The sequence below is a fragment of the Tachysurus fulvidraco genome, chromosome 1, assembly GCF_022655615.1.
Source record: "Tachysurus fulvidraco isolate hzauxx_2018 chromosome 1, HZAU_PFXX_2.0, whole genome shotgun sequence".
Classification (NCBI taxonomy): Eukaryota; Metazoa; Chordata; class Actinopteri; order Siluriformes; family Bagridae; genus Tachysurus; species Tachysurus fulvidraco.
This window is the reverse complement of record NC_062518.1, coordinates 30350836-30367303: the sequence shown is the minus strand read 5'-3', so window position 1 is coordinate 30367303 and position 16468 is coordinate 30350836. Positions and strand designations below refer to the sequence as shown.

At 36.5% G+C, this 16468-nt stretch overlaps 2 protein-coding genes across 10 annotated transcripts in view; both read left to right on the top strand.

Moving 5' to 3' along the window:
* LOC113657475 (collagen alpha-1(XXV) chain) overlaps positions 1 to 4996 on the top strand; it is a 140605-nt gene extending 135609 nt beyond the window's left edge. For 5 of the 8 annotated variants that reach the window (XM_047801050.1, XM_047801054.1, XM_047801053.1 and 2 more), the window contains 3 exons: positions 389 to 466; positions 1471 to 1509; positions 2290 to 4996. In XM_047801050.1, coding sequence (XP_047657006.1) covers positions 389 to 466; positions 1471 to 1509; positions 2290 to 2316 — 144 coding nt within the window. In that variant the 3' untranslated portion in view covers positions 2317 to 4996. Of the gene's footprint in view, positions 1 to 388; positions 467 to 1470; positions 1510 to 1693 lie in introns of all 8 variants that reach the window. The other 3 variants (XM_047801051.1, XM_027169324.2, XM_027169326.2) reach the window with 2 other exon arrangements.
* A 430-nt stretch (positions 4997 to 5426) lies between these two features.
* Positions 5427 to 15418, top strand: etnppl (ethanolamine-phosphate phospho-lyase). 2 transcript variants are annotated; one of them, XM_047810279.1, is made up of 13 exons: positions 5427 to 5584; positions 6086 to 6204; positions 6461 to 6620; positions 7751 to 7825; positions 8145 to 8238; positions 9343 to 9459; positions 10115 to 10197; positions 10945 to 11170; positions 11331 to 11485; positions 12465 to 12554; positions 12911 to 13041; positions 13150 to 13220; positions 13386 to 15418. In XM_047810279.1, the coding sequence occupies exons 1-13, from the start codon at positions 5526 to 5528 to the stop codon at positions 13467 to 13469; spliced, it is 1464 nt and encodes a 487-aa protein (XP_047666235.1). In that variant the 5' UTR covers positions 5427 to 5525; the 3' UTR covers positions 13470 to 15418. The 2 variants fall into 2 exon arrangements, with proteins under 2 accessions (XP_047666235.1, XP_027025138.1); XM_027169337.2 differs by lacking the exons at positions 5427 to 5584; positions 6086 to 6204 and adding an exon at positions 6241 to 6372.
* The last annotated feature ends 1050 nt before the right edge of the window (positions 15419 to 16468 follow it).

The following is a 16468-nucleotide window of genomic DNA, read 5'->3' as shown; positions in this document are numbered from 1 at the left end:
TTAGATGCACCCTGCCCATTGGTATGTGCCAGCTAAGGGCTGGAAAACCTCCCCGTGACCTAAGGCAGCTGAATCCCTCAGGGAGAAGTGGTCCTTTGCACAAGCTGGCAACCCGAATAACCCTGCAGTGTGTGTTTAAACGTCTAACGGTGTCTTGCTTTTCATATTATCTACCACAGTGTTTAGGTTTGCAAAATGTCTGGATCAGGTCTGTCTGTCATTACACACTATAGATGGAAATCGAAATGGAATGATGGGTAAAAGTGGTTGCCAGCCAATGCCAAGGCCACTCCTCTCTGCCCTGTGCCGAGCCCTCACAGTGAGAGGCCGGAAGGGCGCCTGCAGCCTCTATCCCAGTAACACTCCCAGTTCCGTTTCTATGACACAGGGTTTCCGGGGCTTTAAGGGTGAAAAGGGCGAGCCAGGCCAGCCTGGTCTGGATGGGCTGGATGCCCCGTGCCAATTGGTACAGTATCCTCTTTTCCTATCCTCTCCTGTGCATGCCACCATTCTCTGTATCCTCACTATGGCGTGGCTCCCACATGCATTCATCTCATAATGTCAAAGCTGTCAGCCTACTCTTCAACATGCATGACTGGCTTATAATCTGAATGGGAAAATCTTAGAAAAGTTACTTTGTCACACATCCATCTGATGTTTATCGTGCATGTGCTACTTGTCACATACTTAACTGCTTGCTTTTGTGCATTGCATTCATAATTAGTTGCATTAGTTTACTATCAGTCCTGCTTACATTATTAGTGATAGTTTTGCTTCTCAGTAACAAAAAAACGTAAGCAACCCCAAGATACACAGTATTATATTCATTCAGTGTTAGCCATATAGAATGTCATTGGCGACTTCCTAATCATGAACATAACCCTTTCTATTGAGATCCTTTCCTTGTCATGTGGATTAAATGGTATGAATTCCTTTTAAGCAGAATGTTAGACATAGAACAATGACTAACCTGCACCATATAACGTAGTAGCAGCATGGACCTAGTTTTCTTATTCCTACTAAACCTCTACCTGTTCCAGTTGGCCACAGCAGAAACATACAAGATATATTCGGCCCATGGCTCCTCCCGCACCATTTTTTTTTGTCTCCTTTGTAAACTTTAATGAGACTACTGATTAAATAAAAATTATGCTTTTGCATGTGTGTAGGTAAATGGATTTAATTTTCTGCTTACTTTAAGGGCACTTTGTTGCCAAATGTTTAATTTTTCAAATATCATTATCCAGCATACAGTATACTGTACACAGATATTTTGAAGGGTTGGGTTTAAATGTGTTCGTATATAAATGTGGTGTTATGTGTGAATATCGCATTTTATTTTTATTTTTGCATGCAGTTGTTTGTGTGTCCTTTGGAAAAGAAAAACATAAATGGTGTGTAAAATTATTTTTAACTTAAGAAAAGTAAAAAACACCTACTGTTTCATTTTCTTATCCCTTTGCAATATAGGGGCCAGACGGATTACCAATGCCTGGCTGCTGGCAAAAGGTAAGTATCAAAACTCTATAGTTCTATAAATCTAAGAACAATATTAATACACTGTGTGTTGCCCTGCTGAGGTAAAACTGCATGAGGTTTAAAATGCACACCTGAATAACAGTGTGTGATATTAACTGTGAGCCATTGATTGTGTCTCGTATCTTACAATGTCCATTTTTTTATTCTCTTACAGTGAACAATCTAACTCAACCCGCATGGAATTTGTAAATAATGCTTCATTATTGTATTTATAGTTTGTATTTTGAATTGTGAAGAAGAACATAAATGGATCTTAATATAAATGTGTGTACACTGTGGGGTAAAAGTGAAAAAAGATCATGAGCCTCACCACACCCAGCTGCTTCTACTCACCCTTTTGCTGTCATGGCGGTGTGTGTCACATTCCCATAAAGCATTGTGGAGTTTATATCGTGTGTGTGATCCATGAAGAGACTCTTGAATACAAGGACAGGTTTGCATGGTCCTTGGGATAAGAGTGGATATGGAAATGGACTAATGAGGCACAAGGCAAAAGTGGAAGAGAAAGAGGAGGCGACGGAGAGATCAGGACTTGCTCACGATCTAAATATCTATTATCCCATCATGTCATACTACCAGCTCAAAAGACTAAAGACTGTCCACACATCATAAAATAAGCATGTAAATATCACATTGTGCTACAATCAAAATGCTATGGTTTCTGCAGAGCACTAACTGGCTGTTCTTACTTTGTCTAATAAGGAATATTTGGCCCTGACGTTTTATTTACTTTTTTGTTATCTTCTCAAGGGAGTCACACCATGGCTGGTGGCGTGAGCGAGTCATTTAAGTGGAGGTTGAATAAGATTGTTAGATTTCATTTATTGTTAAGAGGGCAGTTCCTTCAGCACTTCAGGATTTCACTCCTTGATCGTCGTGAATTACTGGAATGAACAATGAACTGTAATCACAGGATGAGTGGAAGAATGAAGAAGCTGCAGCACTGTCATCATCTAATCCTGGGTTAGATGGCAGATCAGAAACTCCAACCTAAATGCACTTTACTGCAGTGAATGTGTGCAAAAGGATGGAGATTTCCAACACCTTTCCCATCATCAGGAATGACATGTCTGTATTCCTTTATACAGTATATAGTGACTCACATCCTTTGTTATTCAGTTATTTAGTTATGGTCATTCCCTTAACATTTACTTTTTTGTTTTGACACAGAATTTCACAGAATGATGAATTCCATAATATACCATATGGCATTTTTTTATTGAAAAAAAAAAATACATATATAAAATTCGGTTCATATGTCACAAGCGGTCAGTGACATAGAAATACAGGTTTTTCTTTCTTTGTAGTATTTTTTTAATATAACTGATCTTCATGCATGTCAAAGGTTAAATCTAGGGAAATAATGTTCCTTGAGCATATAAACTTTTAGGGAGTGTATGTTTTTTTCTCTGAAACTAGCAGGCCTGTTGGTCATCACTCCCAACACCATTTAAGAACATGTTTTGCAACTTTTACAATCCAGTCAAAGTTTCAGCAGACAAGGGGCAGCATGTTGTCTGTCATCAGTATTATGTGCTATAACATTCCAGAGCTGTTGCAAAGTTTCTGAGAAATGCAGCCGTGCAGTCCTGTAGTATTGATTTAGCCATGTGATGACAGTCGGATATACACAGCAGTTGCCTTTGACTGCGTATGTATTGGCATTTCTGAAAGGTCTGTTGGGCAATTTGTTTTGTTTGTGTATTTGTATATACAGTTTATATTCAAGCTAACTGAAACATTTGCATTAGCCTTTATACTTTAAAGTAATGCGATGTTTGTTTTATACTTAAAGCATATTGCTGGAAAACAGAGGCATTCCTTGTAACATGAGGTAGCTTTGAAGGTCTTTTTACCTTACAGTATTATTCATGTACGGTGGAGTTCTGCACTGAAATGTGAAGCAATCTGAATGGATGTTATGCTTCAGTATGCTTCAAAACTTCTCATTTGCATCTTGGAGAGCATTGGTTACCATGGTTGCTTTACTCCACATTGCAGCACAGTTTATGTTGGGCTGCTAACTTTCAATCGTATGTTAAACAGTCACTTTGGTCTTGCTGTTATTCATACTTTAAATAAAAATCAGGGGGGACTGATAAGTTAAAAAAAAAAAAAAGTCACATGCAGTATTTACAGGCGATGTGTAATATAGCCCCACTCTCTTTCTCATACTTATTGTTCATCGAATGTAGAATAATTATATGTATAATGGACTCTGTGTGTCGGTTAAATATTTGCTCAATAGACAAAAGTGCAATTTATAATTTTCTTGTACAGTATGTTTTGATTTGTGAATCATATTCAGTAAATGAATACAAATGTCAATTACACTCATTTATTGTAAGTTATAAGAGTTATTTTAATCACTTGTACATTAGTACTGGTGATTCTAACATTTTCCAAGAGTATGATAAGGACGTGAAGAAGGCTTAGTGTGGGGCCAGGCATATTTTCTTTACTTTGATTCAGATATGGCAAATTCTTTTTTTGAGCTGTCATTTTACACTACATTTTTGAGAACATAAGAGCCAAATTCATCTTCTGTTAACTTTATTTCTTTCAATATTTGCATAAAACACTTTTCTATACATTTTAACATTGGTGCTGTTTAAATACATACAATTTATTGTAATTGTTGTTTATTTACTTGTAATAATATGTCTTGAAAATTCCACTTTTCATAAATGGTTACTTTTGAATTGACTTTTTTTGTGTCTAGAGTTTTGTCTAGTATTTTCTATACTATTTACTTTTTCCAGAAAGCACTAGGCAATAATTTAATTGATTTTTGTTTGTTTGTTTGTTTGTTTTACCTTTAAATATGAGAAACACGTGAGATGAGATACATGGTATGATGATGTGTTGATTGGTTTCTGGTAAATAATGCATATGATAAGGGGTCTGGGATTTTTGGTCATTTAGCAGAATCAAGTTTTACAGACATACTTCAGTTCCACTTGCAGAACCACCTTCTGTCTACCATCAGGTGTTTGAATGGATGTGCAAGCTAATTCTCTCTCTCTCTCTCTCTCTCTCTCTCTCTCTCTCTCTCTCTCTCTCTCTCTCTCTCTCTATCTCACTCTCTCTCACTCTCTTTCTTTCTCTCTCTCGCTCTCTCTCTCTCTCTCTCTTCCTCTATCCCACTCTCTCTCACTCTCTCTCTTTCTTTCTTTCTCGCTCTCTCTCGCTCTCTCTTACTCACTTGTACTCTCTCTTTCTCTCTTTTCTCGCTCTCTCTTGCTCTCTCTCCCTCTCTCTCTCGCTCTCGCTCTCTTTCTACTTTTTGTTGACTTTTACTAATTATTGATTTCCTGATTTAAAAGAAAAAATGTTCATTTTCTAATTTCTTTAATTGCCTCATGTTGTTAATGAGTGTCCATAAAAGGCTCAATTCATTTCAAGTACGTTTTATGTGACAGTGCTGTTGAGCCAAATAAACTTCTACAAATCTGCAGCAGAGCTTTTGTTTCTTCATTTTTGAAAAGAATGAAAATTTCTTCTTTATTTATTCACTTTTAAGAAGCAGGTCGTGACGTGACTGAAGTTCAATGAACTATAATAGCACACAGGACGCTGACCCAGTGTCACCCAACACTGTTAGTACCGGCGTTACGACACAAGCTACTGAGTCGATTCATTCGAGCTATACCTTACACTGAATCGCCCTGGGTGAACTTTTCACCCGACTCACTATTTGCAGCACTCAAACAAGCTTCCCGAAAACAGAGGAGCTGTTTACGGGTTTGACTTCTATATTAGTTTACACTTTTTTGTAGTCTATTACACCTGTATCAATGTCAGTAAAGATATTATACCTTATAGAAAGAGTGTCGGCTTTTGAATCGTTCGTGCTGGAGAATCGATTCTCCCAATTGAGTCACTATAAGGAGTCGTTCCGCTGTCCTAACTACTAATGAGCTCTCTCTCTCTCTATTCCACTCAGTGCAAGCTGCTACTTTCTCTTCATTCTCCGAGCCTCTGCAATGGCAACTGAAATGTTTAGTAAGCAGAAAACCATCGATCTGAGAAAGCAACACATTGGGTAAGGATGAAGCTTTAATGTGTTTGTATTCTGGAGTAAATTATGATGCGACATTGTATTGTATTGTATTGTATTGTGAACTGTGGAGGTTTAGACAAACTGTATAAGAAAAGCCTTAAAAAGGCCACGAGAAATATCCTTACAAAGATCAGTGATCACTTGTTTTATATAACAAACTTTTTTTTAAAAGTTTAATATAAACCTTTTAATTCTCCTTTATTTATTATTGTTTTTATTCTCATTTCTGTTTGACTGTTTAGAAAGTAGGTTGAATGGTATTGATGCAGTCTATACTTCATTAAAATAAAAATTCCCATTCTAGTTCTTCAGTGTACTATATGTTTATTATAGAGTTCATTATATTTTGGCTATATTATGTGTTATGTTCTTAAATAGTTTAATGTTGGTTCTGTTTCATTATACCCCATGTATGTTATGTATTTTACATGTATGTGACAAATAAAGAACATTTAATCTTGAACTTGAACCTCTTCCGTTTAGTCCATCCTGCAAGGTTTTCTTCAGCCATGACCCCATCAAGATTGTACGAGCCAGGGGTCAGTACATGTACAACGAAAAAGGCGAGCAGTACCTAGATTGCATCAACAACGTCGCCCACGGTACATGCATAAGGCAATGTACTTACTTTGTCCTGCATGCTCTGTCACATGTTAAAGCCATTTCCACATTCCAGCTTAATAATATTTGCAAAGACCGGGAGCATTTGTACAAGACAAATTTAAAAATTAAATAAAATCAGTAAAAAGATGGGGCATTTAACACTCTAAGTATGTATTCTTTATTTCAGACTTTTTTTTTTGATCAGTGGTGGAAATATCAGCCTGAATCTTTAAGCTCTGTTTTTGTCTGCCTTAGTGGGTCACAGTCACCCAGAAGTCGTCCAAGCTGGAGCAAAGCAGATGGAGCTCTTGAACACTAACTCACGTTTCCTCCATGATAATCTTGTCCAATACGCACAACGCCTCCAAGCCACACTGCCAGAGCAGCTCTCAGTCTGCTACTTTACCAATTCAGGGTAAGTTTGTTCACCTGCTATGCCAGAAGAATCATGAGATTGTTTTATGAGAATGCAGCTTTTCAACATGCTGAATATCCATTCCCCACATATGGTCAGGAAGCACAGAGGTAGCATTTCCCAAGAGACAAAAAACAGATCTTGCTTGCTCAATTGTCCTTATATAACCTGTGAATGTTCTGTGAATCTGTTTATTGTGTAGTGTTGTCACAGATCAATGTTCAGAGTACGTACATGTACAATCAATTCTGTTTTCAATTTGAAAATGACTTTGGCCACAGAAATTCTAATCATTTAGGGTTCAAGTATCAGCCACTTCTTAGAACATATACATGTGCTGGGAGAGATCAAAAGTCCAGACTGCATTCTTACAAAAATAGATTCTGTGGAACGAAAGACCAAACGAAACACTGTGCCAGCCAATCAATGGACCGGTGTATTAAGCCTCTGAGAAACACGATACTGTAACCATGTACAGGTTAGACAGTAGACAAGAAAGATTGAACCAGTACAATTTCCATGTGCTCTCCAGTACTGTTTAATAAACTGATCGGCTACAATCATTACATTTAGGACCTAGGATAAAAATGCATAACTAGAAACATTAAATCAAATTAACTGTTCCTAAGAATAACAGAGTAAAAGCACAATATTGTGTTCAGTGCAGTAAAATTGCCTGACGTTATTCATACTTGTCACTCTGGTATACTAAGCTAAGGTTATTTTTTTAGATGAGTCAAGGTGGTTATAGTGTAGCACAGCTGTGTGTCTAACAGGAGGTAAATGGATTACTTTTAAAAAAAAAATTAGCAAACTGCGTTTTTTATAACACATCAAAAAGCATGGAAGAAATTGGGTAGGAAATTATTAAGGATTATTTTTTTTCACACTAGAGGAAATAATCACTTCTCAGTTAGAGCAGAGTGAATGATTTGTCATTGTGTCATATGAAAAACTCTTAAAGCCAATGCTGAATAGTCAGTATCTCTGAATACTCTAAAACTAGTTATTTAAGTAGTAGTACTGGTTGTGAGACAAATCCTCTTATAATAAATACATAATCTAATACAGTCTGAATGAAAAACACATTTGTAATTATTTTGGTGTACTTCTTTCTCCTTGACCCTTAGCTCTGAGGCCAATGACCTGGCCTTAAGATTGGCTTGGCAGTACACCGGCCACAAAGACATCATCACGCTGGACAAGTAAGCCCATATCTGTCTGTTTTTCTCTCTACATACGCAAAGAGTAACCAAGTTCGTAGAAATGCTGAGCTGTCAGCTTAAACATTAACTCCACCAAGTGCTATCTGTCTGCTGATGACCACAGACAAAGTGTGTCAGCTATTAGTCATAATGATATATAATGATAGTTTTACGTATTTGTGCCCAGAAACTGAATCTCTTTTTTTTTGTGTGGAAAAAAAAATCATAAGATAATTCTTAGCAGCATCTCATTCCATCTTAAAATATTAAATGTATTGAGTTATTTCATAAGCTCCTGTTCATTGTGATCTTCCTGCAGTGCCTATCATGGTCATGTGTCATCACTTATTGATATCAGTCCATACAAGTTTCACCAGCTGGGAGAGTGTGAGCAAAACCAATATGTACATGTGGTGAGTGCTGAAAAAAACCCTCAAACACAGTGAAAAACACAAACTTACACATGCATCCACACGCACACGAATTCAACAACTCATTAATCTCTTCATCCTCGACTAACCTTTTGCTCTTTTCCTTGTGTGACTTCCTTGCTTGACTCACAGAGTATACAGTTTACTATTACGTTATCATATTAACCACATATTCCAGCTTTATAACTCAGCAATATTTGCAGGAGATAACCATGAGTGCATGTGAGGATTTCCCATTCACTGCAAAATTATGCTGTGTTTCAGCACATTCAGTTAGTGTGTTAACAGAATGAATTAGAACCTGAGACTCCTTGTGGTTTATTCTATTTCTGTATTTGTGAAATAGAGATACTCGTCTCTAGCAGGTGACATCACAGTGTTACAGGGAACTACATATAGCAAATGGGCTGACCTTACTGGTAGTTTACATTTAATGGTATAAAGGTGTTTTGTCAAAAGGGTTCTTCACTTTCTAAATGGAGTTTATATGAAAATTTCTCGAATAAAACGACCTTCTGTTCTCGGTTAAAAATAAAACGATTTTAAAACTGTGATAAAATGTTCGATACGCTATTCTGAGAATAAGCATTTACAAACTCTGATTGAAAGTAGCAAATTAGATATAATTTTTTAGTTGGTTAATTTTGATTTTGCTTGTTTTCAGGGTATAAATATTACATTATTTGTACATAAAAAGTTACTTTCATATTTAGTGAACTCACAGGATATTGTAACAATTATTAAGTTTTTCAGTTTTTATTAAATTATTATCTAACTTATAAATATAATTTCACCAAACTGTATATTGTGATGCATATAATTTATAGCAGAATTAAAGGGAAAATGAGTAAAATCAAGTAAATACTTGATGTATTCTTCCTTACTGCCTTTTTTTCTTCCAATTTTTAATTTTAATCTTCTTGAATATAAAACATTTTTATATATTTTGTACATTGTAAAATCAAATCTTTGCCCTTTTTATTTCCCCCCAAAACAGTTTAAAAAAATCTGAAAATTTGAAAATCTCTCCTTTAAAGTCTTTAAAGAAATATCTCTCATCTCCATTTCTCATCTCCATTTTATTAGGCTCCTAGTCCAGACATCTACAGAGGGAAATACAGGGAAGATCACATAGACCCTGCTACTGCTTATTCAGATGATGTTAAAGACATCATAGAAAAAGTTCATGCAAAAGGACATAAGGTATGGTCAATAATATAATACCTCAAGAGTAGATTGAAAACTATATTTTCAACTATATAACTATAACTGAAAATGGATTATGGATTATTTCATTGATTTACTGAAGGTAAATTCAACTGAATGGTCTTTCACGTCCTCACGCAGAAGTTTTCTATATGAGGTTTTCATTGTTATTTGACTTCCTCTTATTCACTTTGTCCAGCTGCCGTTTAAGCCTTCTTTACAGGTTTTACATAGTCGTAAGATCTCACTGATTTGCACATGGTCAGATGGCCTTTAATTGACCCTTAAATTGTCCTCTATGACAAGAAAGTGAATGTCTGTTGCTAGAGACTGACATGATAGGTGAGTGCCAGACTTCTTATGATGTCTTGAAGACAGAGTTTATTGGACAGGAATCTCACTTAAAGAGAAATAAATTGTCTGTTTATTTCAGGCTTTTTAAAGAAGTGACCTTTGTATATGATCTTTAAATGTATTTTTCCTCCTCAATTTGTTACAGTGCTTTTTGCCTACATTTACTTTTCCATCTTTTAAATAAACAAAACAAAAGATGACTCCTGAAATGAGAACTCATTAATAGATGGGGAATGAGACCACTTTGCACTTGCTGCAACTGGGGGTTTGGGGTCTTACGTGGTTTTCTCTTGTGTAGATTGCTGCTTTCATTGCTGAGTCACTGCAGAGTTGTGGAGGGCAGGTCATTCCTCCAGTGGGCTACTTCCAGAAAGTGGCACAGTATGTACCAGCAGTCAACCAAATAAAGTGTGTTTTATTAGCGAAAATATAAGAAACGGATTGCTGACTCACTTTAGGTTTGGATACGAATTGTAATAATTGTTCTTGTGAATTAAAGCTCCTGCCAGATCTCTGTTATATATTATAGTGAGGATGATTTATAACTATTTTGCTGGCTATGTTATCATTTTGTCATATGGCTTTTATAAGCTAATAAACTTCTCAACTCATTTCTGTGTACATAGCAAAGTAAACCCATGAAAAAAACACTTAAAAACATTTAATTTTTATTGAAATATTTTGAGTGTGGTTAGATGATCCTTATTTCCTTGGTCCGTGCTGTATTCTCGATTTTCTGTAAGAACTTGTGAGTACAGCTATATCATGTTCCACTGTTCTCACTCACTATTTGTCTGGAATTATAACAATGTCGTATTAATCAGAAATCCAACATGGCAGTAGTGGAGATTGAAAGTTTCCTGAATTTTGAGTTATAACATAGACTTGAGGCCTGGCGAGACTAAAGGAATAAAGTGCTGATGCATCAGTGTCATTAGGTAGAGATGAAGGGATTGCTAATTCCCTCTTACCCCAGTGTCTTTAAGTAATGGAAAGGTATTGTGGATAATGCAGTAAACTGAAGTGAAAATAGACCAACATGTCCATGAAAGAATTTAAACTAAAAGAGTAAGCTCAGATACAACTCTGTATTTGTAATGGTGAACAACACAATCGTTCTTTCCACAGACACGTGAGAAAGGCTGGGGGCGTCTTCATTGCCGATGAGGTCCAGGTCGGCTTTGGAAGGGTAGGCACCCGTTTTTGGGCTTTCCAGCTGCAAGGGGAGGACTTTATACCTGACATTGTCACTATGGGCAAACCGATTGGGAATGGACACCCAATGTCCTGTGTGGTGACCACCAGAGCGGTGGCTGAAGCCTTCATGTCATCTGGAATGGAGTACTTTAACACAGTGAGAACCAGAGCTACACATTGAATCATTTTCAGTATTAAAACGATACTTTTAATACAAGAAGGTATGATAGTGGTGCTTTTATAATGGTTTTTATTTTATAGACTGGACAAACTGACTGTTAACCCGACTGAAGAATATGTCTTTATGTATCCCTCAGTTTGCTGGCAATCCTGTATCCTGTGCTATTGGGCTAGCTGTATTAGATGTGATTGAGAAGGAGGATCTCCAAGGCAATGCCCTGCGAGTAGGGAGATACCTGATGAACATACTTGAGACACTGAAAGAGAGACATCTCTTAGTAGGAGACATCAGGTCTTTTTAAAATGATTTCTTCCTATTGCTTTCAGTCTATTGTTCATAATTTTCAAATTTAGAATTTTCTTATTTTGATATTCATCTCAGTAAATAACTGCTCAGTTGTGAAACTTTCAGCAACTTCACCAACATAACTATATGAAACCTATTGTTTCTTAATATCCAATCAAATCAGTGCATTGATATTGTCCAGGACAGAGTTGGTGAACCTTTGGCTCTTTACCTGCTTATTTATTTATTAACTATTTATTGTTACATTCTAAATTTTTGTTAAAGTAATTTTGAAATGCATTTAAATGCTTCTGCTGAATCCAATTTAGATTTTTTAATGTATTTTTTTTACATAGATTTTTGCCCAAGTAAACAAAAGCTTGGCTTTGGGTAAACTTGAGCTAATGCTACCTGGTTGACTAGTAAAGTTTGTTAGTGTGAGTCATCATGGTTTTACGGAAGAGTCAGGGAAGTGCACAGAACATTTATATATGCATAGGAGGATGTTTTTTTGTTGTTGTTGAAGGAATGGGAAACCATTCACTGTCTCATTTCCCAAAGTCACTGGTAAGCTAAACACAGTAAAGAGCAGCAAACTCAGCTTTTTCTAAATATTTACCAAGCATTCAGAGACATTCGCATTAGCATCATATCTTGCAATGCTGCTCCTTCTAACTTGGCATACAATGCAGGGGATTTCTTTTAGAAAGTGGCACAGTGATTGTGTTATATTTTTTACCCGAATACAAATGTTAGAGACACTTTTCTTTGCACATCTGTTTTGTGGCTTTTTTTTTTTTTTGTGCCTCATTATCCTGAACAGGTTTGCCATACCTGGTCCTGATCTTTAAATTCACTAAAAGAATTTCACCGCCGAGCTTAGCTGGAATATGGATGAAATGAAATCCAAGGTCCCAGACAGGCATTGTTATATAGTTTCCAAGTCAAATGTCAAAGTGAAATATGGAAGCTGTGTATTTTACAGAGGTTGTGGCCTTTTTGTTGGGGTGGAGTTGGTGAAAGATCGACTTAAAAGAACTCCTGCAACAGCTGAAGCTCAGGATGTCATATATAGGTAAAAACTGTTGACAGTTACCTAAACACCCTAAACAAGCGGTCTTCAGTCTTATATGCAAAGGGTAAGTCTGGCTGCAAGTGTCATTCCAACCAAGCTGGAGCTACTACTGATTCAAACCTGGTTTCAGCAAATTTCGTAACAGTAATCCAGTCAGCCTGTTTGATGGAATGAAAACCTACAGCCACACTGGCCATTGGCAGAAAAGACTGATAAGCCCACATCTAAAAGCTTTATTTCTGTTAAACTTACCAAACAACTGCATGAATACTGGAACATACAAAAGTATCGTTAAAAGTAATATAGCCCAGAAACATCACATTAAAACTAACATGAACATTGTGACCTTCCCACAGACTGAAGGATCAGCGGGTTTTACTAAGTGCTGATGGACCACACCGAAATGTCTTGAAGTTTAAACCACCTCTGTGCTTCTCCAGAGAGGATGCTGACTTAGCAGTTGAAAAAATCGACCAGATTCTGACAGGTAATAATGGTAGACAAATATATATTTTATATATAAATATTTTTGTTTTGATCTCTCACAACCGTTCACAACAGAATACTCCTAATGCTTTAATGGTTATACTTTAAGACCTTGAGAATGCTTTGGGCCTCCGTATGTCAGACACTACAGACCATCTAAATGCACAAAACAAGCGCAAGGTAAGTGGAAAATAGCCTTTTCTACACAGTAATCTACTGCTAGCTAATCGTATGAGACGTAGTCATTTTTTAGAATTTGAGGAAAAAATAATATAATTTTTTTTTTTTTTTTTTACTGTAAACCAGAAGCACTAATAAATTCATTGAAATTTCATTCATCCACAGGATTCAGTTGAGGGAAATGGCCATGGAGTTCCTTCTGGTGTTAACTGTCACATAACTAAAACTAACAAACGACGAAGAACATAAAAAATGTTTTCCTTTCACCTCACACTGAGAACAGAACACAGTTAGCTTACAAGCCTTTATTTCTGACTACACCTGCAAATGAATTACTGAATGATATTTAGTCACTACAGACCAAGGGCTGGAAAGAAGAATCATTTTTCACAGAAAGCAATAGCAAATGTGTGAGCCTTGTTAAGAGACTTGGCAGTAATTAAGGTATTTAATATAATGAGATATGATGGAATAAATCATGACGGTTGAGAGGATGAGAGAGCAGAGAAACACAGAACAGGGCACAAAACATTACTGGAGCTAATAAGTAGCTATGCCGGAAAACCTTTACCGAATTCTTGAAAGAGTCTTTAAGCGTTCATTTATGAATAACATCTTGCATGTCACAGCTACAGCAGTAACGTTATACAATGCTGCAGTAATTCCATAAAAATGTTATTCACTGTGAGTGCATCTCCATCTGCTCAATAGCTACCTAGATCCATATGTCATGCACATGAGTTTGAGCACTGATGAAACCCTGAGTTCAGTACACATTGGGACATTGATGACTTGATTTCTGGAGAAATGACTGCAAAATCATGTTGTGAAATGTCACCACTGACATTTATAAACAACAGGCAGAACAGATATCTAAGAAATATTTTTTTTTATGTTGTTTAAAATTTGTTATGTATAATCATAATCCTTCAAGCAGGATCAAAAGTGGATTTCTTATTATCATTAAACACTCGTTAGACTTAAACAAACCGTATGCAGGACACCAACTGAAGATAAAAATCACTAATGTAATAATAATTTAAGAGCTACAACACCAATAACAAGCTACTTAGATTTTTTTTTTAAGTTGGCTGATGACATCATTTCTGCTAAGGGAACAAATTGAGCATCAATACTCCCTGTTTTTTTTTTTTTTTTTTTTGTGGTGCATTATGGGATTTTTTAGGGAGTGAACATTAAAGTGCACTGGAAGGATTTTGCAATTGAGACTTCCCTTAAATTGGCCAATGATCGCCCTGATCAGAGCCCTGACCTTCTGAACTAAGAAGCGGATTGAGACACACTTGATATTTTGAGTTTTTACAGCTCTCTTTTTTATATATTAATTATGAGTTAATACAACATAGGACACGTCAGGCTCAAGCTTATTCTTTTGACATTAATTTCCATGTTTTAATGGATATATAATCTGCCTCATGATCTAAAAGTGACGGTAGCATTATATATAATTGCTCACAATTTCTCTTTGTTGTCAATGAATAAACATAGTGCTAAATATTTCTAATATTGAATGATGCAAAATTCTAAAGCAGGTTGAATTTAGAGGGTTTTCAATCATGTACAGTATCCCAAGTGCAAGAATCATTTTAACCACATTTTAAATAAAATAATGTGTGATGTAAAGACTGAATCAGATGCTCATGTCAGCCTTAGGCAGTTATGAAGGACTTGTACATTTCTATAAAAAAATGTTTGGGAAAATTGTAGGAAAAAAATGTGACCTAGGTGAATATGCAAAGTTCACGTTGTTCTTTTACATGCAAACATTATCCTGATGTATTAGGCAAGCGTGTGCTCCTCCACATGCACTTGCTGAACGAGGCCGCTGGTGCGTAAGCTGTTGGCATGAACACACACTGAAGGGAGTGCACTCAGCCACTTTCAGCATGACCTCATATGATCAGAACAGCTTGTGAAACACTGGCCTGTCCAGCTGTAATGGAGTAGAACAGACCTTAAAATGTCACGCATGAAGGCCAATCACAGAAAAACAAGTTGTCTTTACCTCAGCACTTCATTAGCACTTGAAAATATAACTCGAAAATATTTCCTTTGTTTTTTGGATTCTTATTCTAATTTTGGGCAAGATAATGATGTATGACCAGTGTTATGTACTATGTGTGTTATTTTGTAATGTGATTAAGAACAAAATCTTCGATAAAGGCAAATGTGTTGAATATTTCTTATCATCAGATTATTGTTAAAGCCGTATAGGAGTAGACATAGTTCTAGTCATTCTGAATAGTCTGTCAGTTACTAGTCATTTAGAATAAAAGCAAAACTATCTGTAATCATCTGCAACACATAAAATAGAAAGGGTATATATCTCGTATATACTGTACGCTGGAAACACAGTGACTTATTGGTTAGTGCATTTGCCTCACAGCTCCAGGGTTGGAGATTTGATTCCCTCCTGCACAGAGTTTGCATGTTCTCTCTGAGCTTTGGGGGTTTCCTCCTAAAGGCCAGTGAATACAGGGATATTTGTAGTCTAACTGGAAACTTCAAGAGAAAACAGAGAGAGAAAAGCCTTTATTTTGTTGCATATACATTACTGCATAGTGAAATACTTTCTTTGCATATCCCAACTTTTAAAGTTGGGGTCAGAGCATAGAGTCAGTCATGATACACCTGCCCTGGAGCAGAGAGGGTTAAGAGCCTTGCTCAAGGGCCCAGCTGTAGCAGCTTGAACCCTGATCTTCTGATCAACATCCCATGCATGCGTGTGTGCCTTCTCTAGGGTGTTTCCTGTCCTGTGCTGAATCCCCTGGCATAGGCTACAGGCTCCCTGCGATGTGTTTTAAACGTTGTACAAATAAATAAGTAAATAATAGATGACGTGTGTTTTCAATTACAGATCCTGTAATGTCGCCCTCTAGTGTTCGAGATGTGCAGCATTTTATATATCAACGTGGGCACATGTCAGAAAATATGTTTTTGAAAGTCAAGTGAAAGAGAAATCAATAGAATTTAAGTTCTACGTTTGCACATATTCAACCGAAGACATTCAACATCGTCGTGCCATATTTGTACAATGAAACTTATTTTGCGGCTGGTCGCGAAACATTTTTCTGGCAATATTTCTGCAAATTCATTCAGTTACTCACTTTCAATAACTTTATCAGGATCATGGTGAATCAGTTGCCTATCCCAAAAACTCTGTCTATGAGTCAGGACAACATGCTTACACGCTTAGGTGCAATTCATCCTATTCAGTCCAACTACAA

Excerpts from the sequence above, each read along its gene's own strand:
- etnppl (XM_047810279.1), top strand. The coding sequence starts at position 5,526 with ATGGCAACTGAAATGTTTAGTAAGCAGAAAACCATCGATCTGAGAAAG. Across the intron at positions 12,555-12,910 it reads GCTCAGGATGTCATATATAG|ACTGAAGGATCAGCGGGTTT; the intron begins GTAAAAACTGTT and ends ACCTTCCCACAG. Across the intron at positions 13,042-13,149 it reads AATCGACCAGATTCTGACAG|ACCTTGAGAATGCTTTGGGC; the intron begins GTAATAATGGTA and ends TTATACTTTAAG.